Below are 16291 nucleotides of genomic sequence, written 5' to 3' on the forward strand. Positions count from 1 at the left end.
TACGTCGTTATTTCTATCTCGGATTTCCCCACGGATCTATCAGCTGCTATCTCAGTTAGCCCCTCTGCGGGAACCTGCCTCTCTGTCCTTCCAAGAAATGTGTGACTTATTGTCTAACTATTACCGGAAAAACACCCACGTTGTTGCGGCCCGCGTGGCGTTCTACCGGTGTCGTAAACAGCCCCATCAATCTTATCGGGCTTGGGCGGCGGAACTACTCGGTCTGAGTAGGAAATGTCAGTTTGTCACGAACACTCATCATGAGTCTTATGCTGATTCAATGGTTAGGGATGCTATTCTATGGCTTGCTCCTGATAAAGAAGTTCGGCAATGTGCCCTACAACTGCCAAACCCATCGTTGTTGGAAGTTCTAAGCATCGCTCAATCCTTTGAAGTGTCTCACGCTGCTGGTGCGCAAATAGATGCGTGGTGTGATGTAGGTGCTGTACAGTCAACTTTTGACATGGACAATTTGCCTGTTTCACAGGAGAACGAAGATGTGGCGGCAGTTCACTCGCGTAAACAATGTTGCGTTGGGCCGCAATGCTCGCAGCGAAAACAGCAACCACAGAAGCAGGTTCATTCCGCACTTCCTTCTTGTCCACGTTGTTTCGTACAGCATGACAGGGCCGCATGTCCAAAACGTTGGGCCACGTGTAATTCATGTAGGAAAAAGGCCACATTGCTTCTGTGTGTCAGTCCCCTTAAGTTCCTGTCGACGAGGTCGAGGCATCGGACATGGATGTTAACCGTGTGCTTTCTCAAACAAATAAATTGTTTGTTACTGTTCGTGTTCTGGATAAAGACATTCGCATGCAAGTGGACACTGGCTCTGCAGTAACTCTCATTAATTCTCACACGTATTTGGAGTTGGGCTCCCCTCCCTTGTCTCCAGTTACGCGAAAGCTGAGAACTTATAATAAACAGAAAATTCCTATCATTGGCCAGTTTGATGCTTCCAGTGCCTTCAAGTCTGTTGGTAGGCCCCTCACGTTTTATGTGGTGGATCATTCGGGCACTGAAAACCTCTTCGGTTATGATGCTTTCCAGATGTTCGGGTTCTCCATTGATGATGATGTGCATCTCATATCTGAGGATATTCCGTATCAACAGCTGGATGGATTGTGTTCTGAATTTTCATCCGTGTTCTCTGCTGGTCTGGGTCGTGCCAAGGACTTTGAAGCCCACATTACTCTTAAACCTACAGCTCGCCCTAAGTTTTTCCGGGCACGCCCTATTCCGGTGGCGTTGCGTGCACCTGTCAAGGCTGAGATAGACAGGTTAACAGCTTCAGGGATTCTCCTTCCTGTTACCTCCAGTGAATGGGCATCGCCAGTCGTGGTGGTTTCTAAACTAAATGGGAGTCTGCGATTGTGTGGTGATTTTAAAGCCACCGTCAATGCTCAGAGCCTCATTGACACTTATCCTCTTCCCCATCCTGAGGAGTTATTTACCAAGCTCGCTGGGGGCCAGTTCTTTTCCAAACTTGACTTATTGGAGGCGTACCATCAGTTGCCGTTGGATGCTTCTTCCAAGGAATTTCTCGTCATCAACACTCCTTGTGGGTTGTATCAGTACCAGCGGTTACCATTTGGCGTCGCTAGCGTGCCGGCCATTTTTCAGCGGTTTTTGGAACAGCTCACGGCTTCTGTTCCCAGCTGCATCAACTATCTGAATGACATTGTTGTCACGGGGGCCTCCACTGAGGAGCACCTTCGCAATTTGTGTTACTGTTTTGGGTTTTGCATTCGGCTGGGTTGAAGAGCAATCTGGACAAGTCACAGTTCTTCCAACCCTCCTTTGCGTATCTTGATTTCCACTTGTCCCGTGAGGGTATACGTCCTCTACGTCAGCAGGTTGCGGCCATTAACGCTCTATCCCGGCCGTCTACGGTCAAAGAACTTCAGGCGTTTCTAGGCAAGATTGCTTATTATCACAAATTCATTCCACCCGCGGCAGCGATAGCTCATCCTCTGCATCAGCTGTTACGCAAAAACGTCCCTTTCTGTTGGTTCGACAAGTGTGAGCAGGCTTTTGTCCGCCTGAACGCTCATTTGCAGTCGGCGCCTTGTCTCGCCACATTCCGTCCGGGTCAGCACTTGGTTCTGGCGACTGACGCGTCACAGTATGGCCTAGGGGCTGTTCTCGCCCATCGGTATGAGGATGGGTTGGAACGACCCATCGGTATGAGGATGGGTTGGAACGACCCATCGGCTATGCTTCCAAGACCCTCAACAATGCGCAACGGCGTTACTCTCAGATCGAAAAGGAGGCGCTCGCTATCATTTATGCTCTAAAAAAGTCCAGCGTTTTTTTTTGTATGGTTCTAAGTTTCACCTCATCACTGACCACAAGCTGCTGGTCTCTCTGTGCAGCCCATCGGCGTCGCTTCCGGATAAGGCAGCTCACCGCCTGCAACGTTGGGCCTTATACTTGTCTCGTTTTCACTATGAGATTCACTATCGCCCCACGGCCCAGCACGCCAACGCTGACGCATTGTCGCAATTGCCGATGGGCCCCGACCCGGTTTTCGATCCTGATGAACTACTCTGTTTCCACATTGATGAGGAAGAACGTCGTGCGGTCGAGGGTTTTCCACTTACAGGTTCGCAGGTCGCGTCGGCTACTGCGCGGGACTCGGTCCTGCGTCAGGTGATCGGTTTTGTTCAACGGGTTGGCCGGACAGGACCAAGGGCCGGGCATCGGATCCCCTTCGCAACTACCATGCCTTGCGCTTTCGTCTGTCTGTTTGTGATGGTGTTGTTCTTCTGGCCACGGATGGCGCATCTCCATGGGTCGTGGTGCCAGCCTCTCTTCGCAAAGCTGTTCTCAAACTGTTGCATGAAGGTCATTAGGGGATTTCTCGGACTAAGTCCCTGGCCCGCAGGCACGTTTATTGGCCCGGTATTGATTCGGACATCATCCACATGGTTGCTACGTGTGGTCAGTGTGCTCAACAACTGGCTGCACCTCGTACAATGCCCTCTCCGTGGCCTGATCCGGCGCAAGCATGGGAACGGGTGCACGCTGACTGCGCCGGCCCCTTCCTCGGTACTTATTGGCCACTGTTGATTGACGCCTTCTCGAAGTTTCCGTTTGTTGTTCGATGTCCGTCGTCCACCCCTGCGGCGACGACGCTGGCTTTGTCCAAAATCTTTGCGCTAGAAGGTCTTCCATCCACGATCGTCACAGACAATGGCCCTCAGTTATCTTCGCAGGCCTTCCGTGATTTTTGTACTGGACAAGGAATTCATCATGTTACAGCACCGCCCTTCCATCCGCAATTGAATGGGGAGGTCGAGCGCCTTGTCCGCACTTTCAAAAGCCAGATGAAAAAATTCCTTAGTGATTTTTCCACAGATGACGCTCTGCTGCAATTTCTGAGTTCTTATCGATTCATGCCTCTGGGTGATCGCAGCCCTGCTGAACTCTTGCATGGCCGCCAACCGCGCCCTCTACTGCACCTGCTTCACCCTGTCAGGCCTTGAGCTGTGTCCCCTAGTGCGAGAAAATATTCAGTGGGCGCCGACGTGTGGGCACGAGGGTATGGATCTCGCCCTAAATGGATTCCAGGGGTGGTCAAGGCTCTTCGCGGCCGCCGGCTTTGTGAAATACGTACGGACGACGGCATGGTTGTTCGCCATTACGACCAGATGCGCCCACGAGTGGTGGCCACGCCGGTGCCACCGCCCCTTCCTTTGCCTCCACCAGCCCGAGAAGCCAGTCCTGTCGCTGCTGCCGATCTACCATACGTGCTGATGCAGCCGACGTCGCTACCGCTTCCGAGTACGCCGGAACCGGCCCCAGTCGCGACGCCGCCTTCTCCGGGACCCATCTCGCTGGAGCACACCCCTAGGTCCACGACACCTATGGATGCTGCTCTGGAGTTTTCACCCATCATCTCGTCCAGGAGGCACGTTCCACGCACGAGCTTCCGTCCTGGACATTTTCGACCATACTCTCGTGTCTCTCCGCGGGATCTTCTCGGGGCCTCAAAAGAGGCCATGGATGTCTCCGCACTGTCCATGTCTCCAAGGAAGTGAGTGTTTTTTTTTTCAAGGGGGGGAAAGTGTTGTGACAGTGCCACGACATTTAACAGTGCCGCCACGACAGTACGCGCAAACGGCGATAGGGGGCGCTCCGCAACTCGGCTGAGCGCGGGAGTGCCACCTAGCTACGAACGGCGCCGGCCGCATGTCACGGCACAGCAGTCGAATAAGAGATACTGAGTTGTTATCATGTAACCAGCTATTGTTTCTAAGTGAGTGTGTTTGAATATCCACGCAATTATTGGTGATTAAAGGTTATAACACATAGCATACTACATTTTTGTAAAATTTTACACTTCTGAACATTTAGAGCAAGTTGCCAATCTGTGCACCACGTTGCAATCTTATTAAGATCTCAATAAATATTTATGCAGCTTCTCTCAGATAGTACCTCATCATAGATAACTGCATCATTTGCAAAAAGCCTGATTTTACCATTAATATTGTCTGCAAGATCATTAATATACAGCATGAACAGCAAGGGTCTCAACTCACTTCCCCGGATCACACCCAAAGTTACTTCTACATCTGATGATGACCCTCCATTCAAGATAACACAACATGTCCTCTATAACAAAAAGTCATCAATCCAGTCAAAAATTTCATCTGTATCACATATGATCATACTTTTGACAATAAGAGTAGGTGTGGTACCGAGTCTAATGCTTTTCGGGAATCAAGATATATTGCATCTACCTGGTTGCCTTGATCCAAAGCTTTCAGTATGTCATGTGAGGAAAGTGCGAGCTGGGTTTAACATGATCAATGTTTTCGAAATCCATGCATTGGGGAGGTCATTCTGTTCAAGATACCTCATTATATTTGAGCTCAGAATATGTTCTAAGATTCTAAAAAAAACTGATGTCAAAGATATTAGATGGTAGTTTTGTGGATCACTTGTACTCCCCTTTTTGTAGATGAGTGTGACCTGTGCCTTCTTCCAAGAACTGGGCACAGTCTTTTAATTCTGTTCAGTTTTAATAATTTCAGCTGTTTCTCAACACCACTGACACTAATACGAGGGTGGTCCCATCGGTACCTGGCCTGACCGAGACGTTGAAAAATATCTCTGGATTAGATTAGATTTACTTTCATTCCAACTGATCCGTAGTGAGGAGGTCCTCCAGGATGTGGAACATGTCAGAAAAACAACAATACATGACAAATATTTACAACTAAAACAAATAAGCTAATGTACCTTTCCACAGGTCCCAAGTGGAATGATCGTCATTTTTTAATGAACACTAAGAGTCATTTTACAAATACTAATGCACTGAATTTAATATAAAAAAGTTTTTTATTTATTTATAAGGTAACACAACTACTGTAATACTTATTTACAATGAACACATTACTGCGCTGAAATGGTGCAGAAGTTAGATTATACTAACACACACACACACACACACACACAAATTTTCTGCACTGAAATTGTGCAGAAGTTATGTTGTACTTATATACAAATTAGTTGGTTTTACTAAGGAATTCATCAATGGAGTAGAAGGAGTTGGCCACCAATAAATCCTTTAGGCTTCTCTTAAACCGAATTTCATTGGTTGTTAAGCTTTTTATGGCTGCTGGCAAGTTATTGAAAATGTGTGTTCCTGAATAATGCACACCTTTTTGTACAAGACTAAGTGACTTTAAATCCTTGTGAAGATTATTCTTATTTCTAGTATTGATTCCATGAATTGAGCTGTTGGTTTGAAAAAGTGATATATTTTTAATGACAAATTTCATTAAGGAATAAATATATTGGGAAGCAGTAGTTAGTATCCCTAGTTCCCTAAACAGGCTTCTGCAGGATGTTCTTGAGTTCACACCACATATAACTCTCACTGCACGTTTTTGTGCCCGGAAAACTTTAGCTTGGCTTGATGAATTACCCCCAAAAATAATCCCATATGACATTATGGAATGAAAGTAAGCATAGTATGCCAGCTTTTTCATTTTTATATCCCCTATATCTGACAAAATTCGCATTGCAAACAGAGATTTGTTAAGACGCTTCAGCAGTTCTGTGATATGCTCCTCCCAGTTGAATTTATTATCAAGCTGTAATCCCAAGAATTTAACACTGTCCACTTCTTCTATCTTCTTGTCACCGTATGTTAGACATATACTCTTGGGACACCCCTTACAAGTTCTGAACTGCATGTAGTGTGTTTTTTTCAAAGTTTAGTGACAAAGAATTGGCTAGGAACCAGTGATTAATGTCCACAAATATTTTATTGGCTGATCTTTCTAAGACTACACTTGATTTGCTATTTATTGCAATGTTTGTATCATCGGCAAACAAAACAAACTTGGCATCTGGTAATGTTACTGATGAAAGGTCATTGATATACACAAGAAAAAGTAAGGGCCCCAAAATGGAACCTTGTGGGACCCCACATGTAATTAGTTCCCAGTTGGATGATGCCTGATAGCTTGATACATGTCTCTTTCCTAATAACACCCTTTGTTTCCTGCCAGAGATATAAGATTTGAACCATTTTGCAGCATTTCCTGTTATACTATAATATTCTAGTTTACTGAAAAGGATATTGTGATTTACACAGTCAAATGCCTTTGACAGATCACAAAATATACCAGTTGCCTGCAATTTTTTTTCTAATGAATTAAGCACATTTTCACTGAAAGTGTAGATAGCCTTCTCAATATCAGAACCTTTTAGAAATCCAAACTGTGACTTTGACAGTATGTTATTTGAGATAGGATGGTTATAAAGACGACTGTACATTACTTTTTCGAAAATTTTTGAGAATGCTGGCAACAGTGAATTTGGGCGGAAATTTGATGCTATTTCTTTATCTCCCTTCTTACACAGTGGCTTAACTTCAGCATATTTCAGCCATTCAGGAAATATTCCACTAATAAACGACTGGTTACACAGATAGCTTAATATGTTACTTAGCTCAGAATCACATTCCTTAATTAACTTTGTTGATATTTCATCATACCCACTAGATGTTTAGAAAGTATACAATCTATGAAGTATGTGTTTCAAGTCTGAAGACGCCACATTGTTTAGTATTTGTTTGGCAGCCATCAATAGTAAACACTGTAAGTGAATATTTGTGAAAATGGAGAAAATTGGTCATCGGTATGTGATACTTCCCTCTCCCCTCCCCCCCCCCCCCCAAACCAATATTGAAGCTGAGCTAGATTCTACTTTGGGAGAGTCTGCTCCCTTGTTGACAACAGTAAAATACTGAGTAGCTGAGTTTAAACAAGGCCATATGAGCTGCCAAGATGAGTATTGCAGTGGTAAACAAAATGAGGCGACAACTCCAGAAATGGTGAAGAAAATCCACAAAGCGGTACTGGATGATCATTGACTGAAAGTGCACGAGCCAGCAGACATAGTAGGCATTTCAGAAAGTGCAGGACATTGCATATCTGAAAATTTGGCCAGGAGAAAACTATGTGCAAAGTTTGTGGCGCGTTTGCTTACACTTGAGCAAAAACAGTGTCATGGAGATGTTTCAATTGAGTGTTTAGTGAAGTTTCACAGCAACAAAGCTCATTTTTTGCACTGTTCCATTACCATGGATGAAACATGGGTCCACCACCTCACTCCAGAGACAAAAGAACAATCAAAACAATGGACACATATTGGAGAACCGACTCCAATGAAGCTGAAGACCATTTCATCTGCAGGCAAGGTCACGACATCTGTTTTTTGGGATGGACGTGGGATAATTTTCATTGACTACCTTGAAAAAGGAAAAATTATAAATGGCAAGTATTATGCGAACTTACTGCATCATTTGAGCAAAGAAATAAAGCAAAAATGGCCGCATTTGGGCAAGAAGAAAGTGTTGTTTCTTCATGACAATGCACCAGCTCACAAGTCCATTATTGCAATGGCCAAAATTAATGAATTAAAGTTCGAATTGCTACCTCATGCACCTTATTCACCAGATTTAGCGCCCTTGGATTATTTTATGTTCCCAGACTTGAAAAAATGGCTCGGTGGTCGAAGATTTTCAACAAATGAAGATGTGATGTCGGCAGTTAATGCCTATTTTAAGGAGTTAGACAGTTCTCATTATAAAAAGGGTATCGAACTTATTGAACATCGCTGGGAAAAGTGAATAGAGCTGAAAGGAGATTATGTTGAAAAATAAATACATTTTTTCCAAAATTTTTGTGTTTTCTTTGTTGGGTCAGGTACTTATGGGACCACCCTTGTACTTATTTAGCTCACCATTTCAGTGGTATGAGGATCAAATTGGGGCAATTCTCCTGTTTTCCTTTGTTACGGAACATTTGAAAACGGAGTTAAGCATTTCATCTTTTGCTTCAGTACCCTCAATTTCAGTTTCTGTCTTGTTAGCCAGAGACTGGACACTAACTTTGGTGCCACTAACAGCTTTTACATATGACGAGAATTATTTTTGGATTTTGTGAAATGTCATTTGACAATATTCTGCTACAATAGTCACTGAAGGCATCACACACTGATCTCTTGACAGCCAACCGCATTTCATTCAGCACCTCTCTATAGCGCTACACTTTGTTTTAAACCTATTATACAGTAATCTCTGTTCCTTTAGAAGTTTCTTTACAGTGACTGTATATCATGGAGGTTCTCTCTCATTATGAACTCTTCTACTGGGTCAACTATTCTTTTAAACTTGAGCCAGACTTACTCTACATGCTCCTGTCCTGTGCTGAAAGTTTCAAGTTCCTCACTGTGATATGACACTACTGATCTTTTAACCTCATTTACTGAGCATATATGTTTTCTGAATTTTTTAGTTGTCCTTTGTACTTTGGTAATCATCAAAGCCACATCTGCGTCATGATCACTGATACCAGTTTTGATGTGGGCATCCTCAAAGACAACAGGTCTATTTGTTGCCATTAGATCCAATATTTTCGCAACATGAGTAGGCTTCCTAACTATCTGTACTGGGCAGTTTTCAGAGAAGGTATTTAGTAAAGTTTCACAGAATATCTTATCCCACTCACTACTAACAAAATGGTAATTTTCCCAATTAGCTGTTGGTTGATTAAAGCCTCCACCGATTGTTACAGTACAATTGGGGAACTTATGTACATGTGAACTGAGGTTTTCTTTCACAAATTATTTTCTGGGGCAGTGCACATTTGGTTAAGTGTTTACTAAGCAACAGCAAGCAATAAGAATACGTTGCTTAGTAGATAGCTGAATATCTCGCACAAACTTTTTCAAAGATGTACGCATTGTCACATACTCTCCCCTGTATATTTTCTCCTTACTGGTATTCGTTACTAATAATAAAAAATGTCTTATTTGAATTGTGAATGTATAAGACCAAAATTCCTGGGCTTTGATTACTTATCAGCATGCTCAGAAATGAGAAACATCCTACTCGCAATCCTTCTAAAACCTGTCATCCACTCTATGTATGAGATGTCCTAGTCCACTGTTATGCCACACCTGCTCCCAACCTCTTGTCACATTTGTGATACCCCTATGTGAGACCCAGGTGCAACACCTGTCTGAAAGACCCACTTAGCACATCCTATTCCAGTCCCATCACAGACATATCCAAGTTTATCAAAGGCAGTCATATCATATACCAGCTCTGCAGAAATTTCTGCTCACCCTTTTATGTGAGTATGACTATCATCCAACTGTCCACCTGAATGAATGACAACTACCAAAGTTCATGCAAGATCAAAGTTCACCAACCAATGGCAGAACACACTTCTGAGCATCCCTTGCCATCTGTCTTTCGCCTTGACACCAGCTTCCCTAAATTAAATAGAGGGAAACTTACCTTTGTGACACATTCTTCAACCCTGTAATCCCTAATCTCTGTTAGCCTTTGCCCCGCACCCATCCCCACCACTGCCAGAGGACCCTAATGTCATTTAACCTGCACTCACAACCTCACATAGAGACCACATAGAGACCCCCTTTCTCTGTTTTATACTCCCCTCCTTTCCAGGTTTTCATGTCATTTTCCACTGTGGCCAGAACAAGAACACCTATACCACATTCCTATCCTATGGAGCCAGTTGCAACTTCATCCCAGCCATCTGCCACCCTTTCCCAACCGTCCCTCCTGCTCCCTCCTCATTTCTCCACTCTGTCACTCCACCCCACACAATGCTGCATCCAAATCGAGCTGCAGTGCAGATGGAATGTAGTGTGAGCTGTGACAATGTAGCCACGTAGGTGTATGTGTGTGCCAAGTGACCCTAGGCACTGTAGTGAGTAGTTGCCTTTACTCCCTCCATTACTTATATTCCACCACGGACTTTCCTTCAATGAATGAGGCATCCCATGCATCTTCAAAACAATTATAATTTCCACAGCTACAATGTTAGAAGACATAATGAATGCAAGTGCTCATCATTAAAGCTGTCTATAAGGCCAGACAGGTATTTAACATTTGGCCATAAAAGTCTTTGCTTTGCTATCTGCCAGGCTCTTGGGTAAAAGATGAGAGTTTCGATCTAAACTGAAATAATTTCTTATTGGCAGCTCTTTTTATTCTATATATGGATTTTTGACTACACACTGGTGTCTTACAGAAGACAAAGATGTTTACATTGGTGAATTTTGTTTTGTGGGCGTTAGCCCTTGGTCCAAGGTGTATTTCTGTGTCTAACATTTAGTCTCCTAATACTGAGCATGTTCTAAGTTAGGAACTTTTATCAGGGTCTATAACTTCTGATGATGTTTCCAGCACCACAAGATGAAACCAGGGTTGCCACACACCTCCCCAAGTGAAATTCCCTGATATTTCCCTGATTTCAGACAAGTTTTAGCATTTTTCCTTGACAAATTTTGAGATTTCAAGTGTAAGTAACGACATAAGTTGAGGAAAAAATTTGAGGACTTCTGTATTTCTCCCCCTGTGAGCAAAAATCCTAACTATTAACATCAACATCTTTTATAATGAACTGTTTTTAGATGGAGAAAGCAAGCCAAATGGTATGTGTGTTTCATTAAGACCACTGTTGTTATTTTATTTCAATAAAACGAAACACATCTGGTGACAAAATTACACATTTCCTTGGTGTCACAAGATATCTTCACTGATTTTGGAAATAACCTCAGAAAAAGTAGGCCTCTTGAAAGAAGTGTATAAGGCAGGGAAGAGTTGTTTAAACCAGCACTATAGGTGACTGCCAATAAAATATTGGTTCTACTATTTTCATTATTGTCAGTTATTACCTACTGTGTTATGTCTATTATTTTACAGGTATTGTGTGACTTTTCTTTCGAGAAATATATGAGTATATAGTGTACAAACTGCCAGTGACTGCCATAATTTTCTTCTAATATATAAACTACTTTCAAAGTGTCAGAATGTACTACAGTAAATAACATGTCTATAAAATGCTGCACTGTATAATGTACTTGCGGTGAGACAGTTGCAATTCCTAAAATCCAACACCCGTGGCCTCTGGCCTGCTGAGGAGCACCTCAATCCTGGGTCTATGGATAAACCATGAAAATCTGCCGCATTATGTCACATACAAACAGACCTGGCCTGCAGGCAGATTGGTGAGGCTAGATCTGGTGGGCAGGGCCTGCATATTAGTGGGAAACAATGGGCTTCAGATCGGCAGAACCAATCCATTAGAGATACCCGCAGAAATGGCCTGTGGTTTTGGCCCATCATGGGAATCCACTCATGTGGCCAGCGGTTCACTAGTCACAGACAGCAATTTCAGCAGTGATGTATCCATGCAACATATAACTTGTGCAAATACTCTGAGAATCAATACTAATGAGGATAGGTAGCAACTCACTGTATATTTGATCGCTGAGCTGCAGACAGGCATGTAGAAAAGACAATAACATTCTCACAACTAAATTTTCAGCCATAGATTTTGTCAGAAAGCGAGCGCGAGCGCGCGCGCACGCGCGCACACACACACACACACACACACACACACACACACACACACACAATCACTCAGACACAACTTGTGCACACATAACTGCCGTCTCCGGCAACTGCGTCAACAATCTCAAAGAATCAGATCCAAACAAACCATTCTTCACACCTTCCTGCCTCTCATAGGCAGGTGTTAGGCTAGCAGCGAGAAGTGGTTGCAGCACTGACTGTAAGCTGAGGGGAGTGGTAGAAGGGGAGAAGCAGTAAGAAAGAGGGAGTAGGGAAGAAGCGCACATTCTCAGCTGCACCCAGCCAGCAACGATACATGACATCTCGGTAAACACACCAATTCATCTACTGCAACGAAAATGAGATTTTTCCAGTGTTTATTTCACATTTCCCTGACATGTTTGAAATTCCCTGATATCCCCTGATTTCCAGAACTTGTGGCAACCCTGTGACATGTAATGGACAGAAATAGGCCTCACACCATGGGCTAATGCCCATAAAACAAACTTCACCAAGGGCACATAAGACTAAGATGTTGATTTATGTTACAGTTAAGGCACAGTGACACTGAGTAATCTATTAACTGGCAGAACATAGTCATAAACAAACACAAATTATGTTTGCCACACAGTGATTCTGTGTTTATTAGCAAAAACATCTGACATTGTCAGAATAGGAGAAAGCAGTCATAAACAGATAATCATACATAAAATTAAAAAAATTTAAAAACTTCTCAAAATTTTCTGGATATTTTCTTAACCACATTTAACTTCCCCCTCCCGCAAAGTGGTAACCAGTTTTGGTAGCAACTACCACCTTCAGATCTGAAGATGATAGTTAAACTTGAGCATACTGCATTCCATGGATGAACATTATGATGTTCCTTGTAGTAAATAAGTTTCTTTCGGTGAGTCAATGAGGGTTCCTGGGAAATACAGTTTTTTCACACAAATTATTTTGGAGATAGAAAATGTTAGTGAACAGGTAGGGTTTAACTTTCAACATTTTGGAAAGCTGCATAATAGTTGAAAGCTGTATAACAGTTCCAAATAGTCAGCTGATAACCAAGATAACCCTTCCGGGGACATCCTGGCCAATAAATGCCATACAATTATTTCATTTCACCAAGATATGATCCTACAAAACATATTTACATACAAGTAATTTCATTAATTTTTTTGAGTACCACAGGGATTGAATACATAGGTGATTTTTTTTAAACAAAATGGCACTATTTTCTATTCCTCCAATTTTTTTAACTCCTCTAACAAAACACAATTTTTCAAGTCCTGCAAAATATGAATTTGTTTCTGCTATAACACCTTTACTCAACATTAATTTCTTCCACCAGTAGCAGGCTGTATCATAATTCCACAAATTTTGCTATGGCAATGACAGATGTATAGTTGAGTCCATAGTAGTCCTGGTGACAGAGAACCTTTCTCTTCACCAAACAGGTTCACATCTTATCCAAGTGTTTTGTGGAACTGATCCAGCGATGAAGCATAATATGTACCTATGATCATTTTACCCTTTGGTCGGCAGTCTATAAATACCATGCCCTGGGAATACCAAAAGACAAATGCGATGATTTTTTCCACTGACAAAGTGGTTTTCACTTTCATCCACTTGTCAACAACCGCAGCATTCACAGCACTCTTCTTGCTGACATTTCTCATAGCTCAGTTCCCATGCAGAATATTATTTACCCCTTCACTTGAGATATTTGCAGTCTTGGCTTTCTTGCAGAGCCAATAGCTTTCTGGCCCAAGTTACAGGAATGAATGGTATGTTTTTCTCTTTTTCTGATGAAGGCTGGGGCCAAAAGCTTATGTGTAAGTGTCTTTTAATTGTGCCTGTCTATGCAACTTAATGTGTCATCTTTACGGTAAGTAGCAATCTACCTTTTCCAACACTGTTGATATTCCTAGCTGGAGTTTCCATTGTTTAAAATGTAATTGAGACACTCATGGAACTTTAATGGCAATCTTAATAAATAAGGCTATGTGTTTCACACAAAACATGTGAGTACCAAGAAACAATGTGCAATAATTCCACTGCCTCCACCATGTATCTCCAGCAGGGGACATGAGAATAAGATAAGAGAGGTGAGGTCTCAAAAACTAATGTATGTAAACAGTCATTCTCCCTTCGGACCATAAGTGATTAAGACAGGGAGTACCTAATACTGCTACAAATGATACTCAACCATGCATTGTTAAGTGGCTTGCATAGCATTACTGAAAAAAAGATGCAGATCACATTTGTTGATCTCATAATAACAGATCATGTGTCAATTGCCACATGCATATGATACATTTTTTCGGTGAAAATATGGCTACATGCTGATTATTCATATGCTTTGTTTTCACGCTGATCTTAATCTAATTAAGTAGCCCAACAAAACTCATGTTATCTATTCAGTAATTCTATTACAGTGTAGAAAAAATTATGAAGCTAAAATCATTTCAATTTTTTGAAAGCTGTTAGCACCTTTGTTACATATGTAAAATGATAAAATATTTTCATAACTGCATACTTTATATGCAAAAGTAAGACAAAGTTGTGAATAACAAAAGCTATTTTTTGTGTTGTTTTTATGATTACTAATACTATTTTCAAATTATAAGACATTCTTAGCAACAAACTTCATGTACCATATAGCTGTAATTAGTATATTTGGTTTTTTAAACAATAGTTCAAGGATGTACACCCAATATTATACTTATGGCATATTGCTGTGCAATGACTACTTTGTGTTTCAATACAGAATTCCCTCAAAATATTACTTCATATAATATTAATGACTGGAAGTATGAGATGTAATCTAACTTTCTTATGCATTCGTCATCAAAATGTTGATCATAAACAAAGACAATGTTGTATTTCTTGAAGTTTTCTCAGTAGAGAGAATATGCCATCATATTTTGGATATATATCCTAGACACTATAAAAAAAAATACTATTCTGGATGTTAGCTTTCAAGAGATCTAATTATTTTCCTAATTTCCTCAGGAGAAGCTGGAGTAGCATCAAATTAATTTAATGCTTGTGTTACTGTTGTTGTGCTGCTTCTTCTGAACTGCTTGTACAGATTTTCTAACTAATGTTGAAAAACAATATAACATTTAGGAAGTCATAATTTTATATAACATTGTTGGAGAAGAGCGATATTTATTGTCATAAAATTATTTAAAAAAACAGTCTCGATCGCTGTCGATGTTATTGCTGGCCGATTTCGGTCTTTTTATTACGGGCCATCATCAGACTTTGCACCAACTGGATGAATGGCACCACCACTGCCATCTCGATGATGCAAACTCCAATGATGGCTTGTCATTAAAAGGCCAAAACTGGTCAGAAGTTAACATCGGCTGTGATCAAGGCTGGTTTTTAAATAATTTTCCGTTTAGGAAGTGATTAAGACACTGAATTACCAGAGATATGCAAAAAAAGTTATAAATCATATTTATTGATTTTAATTAGGTAACATTTATTATGAGCAAAGTAATCTCAGTTCACATGATGCACCACAATGGAACAGCAAACAAGACAGGAGTACACAAATAGACAACGGACAAATGTATAAAACCTGATTCAAGATTATGATATATTAAACATTTAATACTATGCAAAATATGTTAAAATCATGTAGAAGTGATATTCTACCTGATACTCAGTGCAACAGCATCAATTCCAGAGACCAGCACCCAACCACTGCCAAGGGGAAAATCTGGTAGTATGTCTTTTCTAATGTATACTTTCCTCCTGACATCAATTGCCCACACCATGTCTGCTACAGGTCCAACGTATACCTTATCGGAGAACAGAAATGTAGTTACAGATTAATGAGAAAGAAAAACCAAATACACTATGTTATCAAAAGTATCCGGACACCCCCAAAACTCGTGGACTTCGAAAGTGGTCAGGTGATTGGTTGTCACTTGTGTCATATGTCTGTACGCAAGATTTCCACACTCCTAAACATCCCTAGGCCCACTGTTTCCAATGTGATAGTGAAGTGGAAACATGAAGGAACACATACAGCACAAAAGCATACAGGGCAATCTCATCTGTTGACTGACAGAGACCGCCAACATTTGAAAGGGGTCATAATGTGTAATAGGCAGACATCTATTCAGACCATCACACAGGCATTCCAAACTGCATCAGGGTCCACTGCAAGTACTATGACAGTTAGGCGGAGGTGAGAAAACTTGGAATTTGTAGTCAAGCAGTTGTTCATAAGCCACACATCATGCCGGTAAATGCCAAACGATGCCTCGCTTGGTGTAAGGAGAGCAAACATTGGACAATTGAACAGTGGAATGACATTTTGTGGAGTGGCGAATCAAGTACACAATGTGACAATCTGACGGCAGG

The 16291-nt window shown here is 41.7% G+C and overlaps 1 protein-coding gene across 2 annotated transcripts in view; it reads right to left on the bottom strand.

Annotated features, from left to right (window-relative positions):
• LOC126236737 (uncharacterized) overlaps positions 1-16291 on the bottom strand; it is a 225451-nt gene that overhangs the window by 25461 nt on the left and 183699 nt on the right. For both annotated transcript variants that reach the window (XM_049946267.1, XM_049946269.1), the window contains exon 15: positions 15578-15723. In XM_049946267.1, coding sequence (XP_049802224.1) covers positions 15578-15723 — 146 coding nt within the window. The remainder of the gene's footprint in view (positions 1-15577; positions 15724-16291) is intronic.

This window comes from Schistocerca nitens, chromosome 2 (genome assembly GCF_023898315.1).
Source record: "Schistocerca nitens isolate TAMUIC-IGC-003100 chromosome 2, iqSchNite1.1, whole genome shotgun sequence".
In the NCBI taxonomy this organism is placed as follows: Eukaryota; Metazoa; Arthropoda; class Insecta; order Orthoptera; family Acrididae; genus Schistocerca; species Schistocerca nitens.